Source organism: Trypanosoma rangeli (genome assembly GCF_003719475.1).
Source record: "Trypanosoma rangeli strain AM80 chromosome Unknown Tra_15.4_contig_00667, whole genome shotgun sequence".
Classification (NCBI taxonomy): Eukaryota; Euglenozoa; class Kinetoplastea; order Trypanosomatida; family Trypanosomatidae; genus Trypanosoma; species Trypanosoma rangeli.
Genome location: NW_021706417.1, coordinates 2,932 through 5,516, shown reverse-complemented (window position 1 = coordinate 5,516; position 2,585 = coordinate 2,932). Strand labels below are relative to the sequence as shown.

The following is a 2,585-nucleotide window of genomic DNA, read 5'->3' as shown; positions in this document are numbered from 1 at the left end:
GCCAGGGAAACACGCAGGCTCAACGCCGTCGCCGAGAACAAACCGACAAAACAACAACCGGAAAACCAACGAAAATAACACATCCGCAAATCAATCAACCAACAATATACGGAACCAATACACACAAAAAAAAATTCAGTGACTGGTCTCCAGTCATTGCTACAAACAAACAAAAATGGGCACAATAAAATAAACACATGAGGATTGCGCCGCGCTAGTGCTGAGGGGAGAGCGCAATTTGTGTGTCCAAGAAAAAAAAAACGTCTTGCGTAAATTTAAAAAAAGCGGAAAATAAAACAAAATGTATGTCTACATGAGACTTTATTTAGTTTAAAAAGTGAGTGGAGAAACGGAGATGCTCTCAGTAGAAGCACAAACTCCCCTCCACCGGGGTCCACTCAGCACAGGGCCGCAAAGCCCCATAGTCCCAATAGCAGCAGAAACAGCCGAGACACACACCCACGCATCGTGCCGTCACCGCTTCCTGAATCGGGCCTCACACGTGTAAGGTTGTCGAAAGCAACGGAGCTGTCACCAGAAAGAGAAATGCTGGATGCGTCCTTCGCAAGAATCGCGCTGGTGTTTTTGGATCCACCGTCAGCCATGCTGCCATCGTCGGGCCCATCAGCCAGGCGCACCTTTGGCGATGACGAAGCTGGCGATGACCCCGACTCCTCACCAGCACTGTGATTGCCTTTATGGGCCTCCTCTGGTAGAGGTCCCTTAGGATTCAAACCGTCACCAACCCTCTTTTCTCCAGGTTTCAGCTTGGAGGCAATCTCCCCATCATTCCCCAGCGCTGTGAGTGGTCCCTCAGCAGCCGGTGTTGGAAGTGTGACTTTGCTGGCACTGAGGCTCGTGAGCCTATTATCATCAAGTGCCTCGTTGTACAACAGGACATTGCCCACCGTCACGTCAACCTCATCTGTCCCCTTCGCATCGTCGCCGCCAACGTAGAAGTCCGAGACATCCTGTGAGGTGTACTCAGAGAGCGGAACTTTCTCCCGAATAGGCTTATTATTGTCAACGTACACATAAAACGATTCCCCAAGCTTTTTCAGTACCACTTGATACGTTGTGCCAGGCTGCCACGTACCATCTTCATCTGGCAACCCCCGATACTTTCCGTTGACAGTCAATCCCCACTTCTTGTCCTTCGTGTAAAACAGACCAACAAGCACAGTGCTGGCATTGTCGTTCATCCTCACACCCATCAAAGGAACAGGACTGTCTGTCTCCGGCACCGCGTCAATCATCACCGTCGCCACAAGAGTGAACTCATTGTTCACAAAGTAGTACGGTTGGTTCTGCCCCAGTTTGCCCACCGGCCACTCCGCCCCCGCTCCTGCGCCTCGGAACCTCACGCCCCCCTCCGTGCCTGCCACATTCCCACCATGCACCGTTGCGTTCACTCCGAGGTACTCGTCCTTCCATAAATTCCCTTCCAAACTGTTGGACCAAAAGCCAATCAGACCTTCCGTGGGAACAGCACTTTTACACACATTCTTTATCCGCGGGTCAACAGTGCCAGTGGAAGCACAGCTTTTTAGTGCGGTGTCCATATCTTTCCGGGCCTTCACCACGCTCTTTATCCGCTCCAGCTGCTCAGTCAGGCTCACGGCGACAAGACTGTATGAATCTCCGCTCTTCTTCTCGTAGAGTAAAATCAACTCCTTCTTGTCGGCTCTGTACAGCAGGGAGCTGGCGGCGGCGTCATCAGTTTCACTCGACACCGGCCCAACGTCGTGCACACGGGCATTGTCTGTCATCCAAAGATGCAGCCGACCCTCTCCCTTCTCCTCAGAATACACCGGCATGGTGAGCAGCATCACCTTCTTTCCATCGATGGTTGCAGTGATGAGTCCACTTCGTGCGCCCTCCCCTTTTCTATCACGTGAATTGCCCCACACGCGGGAAATTGGCGTACTGCCAGACCAATAATCAAAAGTCGTAATAGTCCTGTACACATGATAGGAGCCATCCGTGCAGGGAGCCATCATAAAGATGCTTCGGTCATAGACTTCGCCCCACTCCACAATCGATGGATTGTGGCAACCCTCACCCTCCGTATCGACTACAGGTGTCCATCTATTCCACATCGGGGTGAAGCGCACGACCAGCAAAACGTTCTTCCCACCATCCTTTGTGGCCTGCACGGGAAACACAACTGCGCCGTCACCCATCACAGTACCTGATCCTCCGACAGCAGATAAATGAGTCAAGGATTCACGAACTCTAGGTTTAGGATACATTGCATGGGTCTCGTTCCACTGGACTTTCTTCTCTTCACCCTCAGTGACACTCCCCTTCACCAGCACAATCTTACATCCACTTTGATCAGCCTCTTTGCTCTCCAATGTTGCACGGCTGCAGCTTCTCAGCAGCATATAGACATTGTTGCCACTCACAATTGTCGTTGGTCGCGATGTGTCCTTCATTTCCTTGTCACCTTCCTTCAGCAGCTGCGTGTGAAAGGAACCTGTGCCTGCACCCATCGGAATCTCAGTCGGTTCTGTTCCAATTTCCTTGAGGTGCTGTGATACGATGCCAGTGAAGCTGTCAACTCCATTCTTGCACTGGGCCTC

The 2,585-nt window shown here is 51.7% G+C and overlaps 2 protein-coding genes across 2 annotated transcripts in view; both read right to left on the bottom strand.

Annotated features, from left to right (window-relative positions):
• Window positions 1-398: 398 nt before the first annotated feature.
• Window positions 399-2,495, bottom strand: TraAM80_09742 (trans-sialidase; the record flags this gene model as incomplete). The annotated part of the gene is made up of 1 exon (XM_029386409.1): window positions 399-2,495. The coding sequence occupies one exon, from the start codon at window positions 2,493-2,495 to the stop codon at window positions 399-401; it is 2,097 nt and encodes a 698-aa protein (XP_029233729.1).
• A 64-nt stretch (window positions 2,496-2,559) lies between these two features.
• TraAM80_09741 (trans-sialidase) overlaps window positions 2,560-2,585 on the bottom strand; it is a gene marked incomplete at both ends in the record, with an annotated part of 450 nt that continues 424 nt past the window's right edge. Inside the window, one exon of the mRNA XM_029386408.1 lies at window positions 2,560-2,585. This exon is cut by the window's right edge and continues 424 nt beyond it. Coding sequence (XP_029233728.1) covers window positions 2,560-2,585 — 26 coding nt within the window.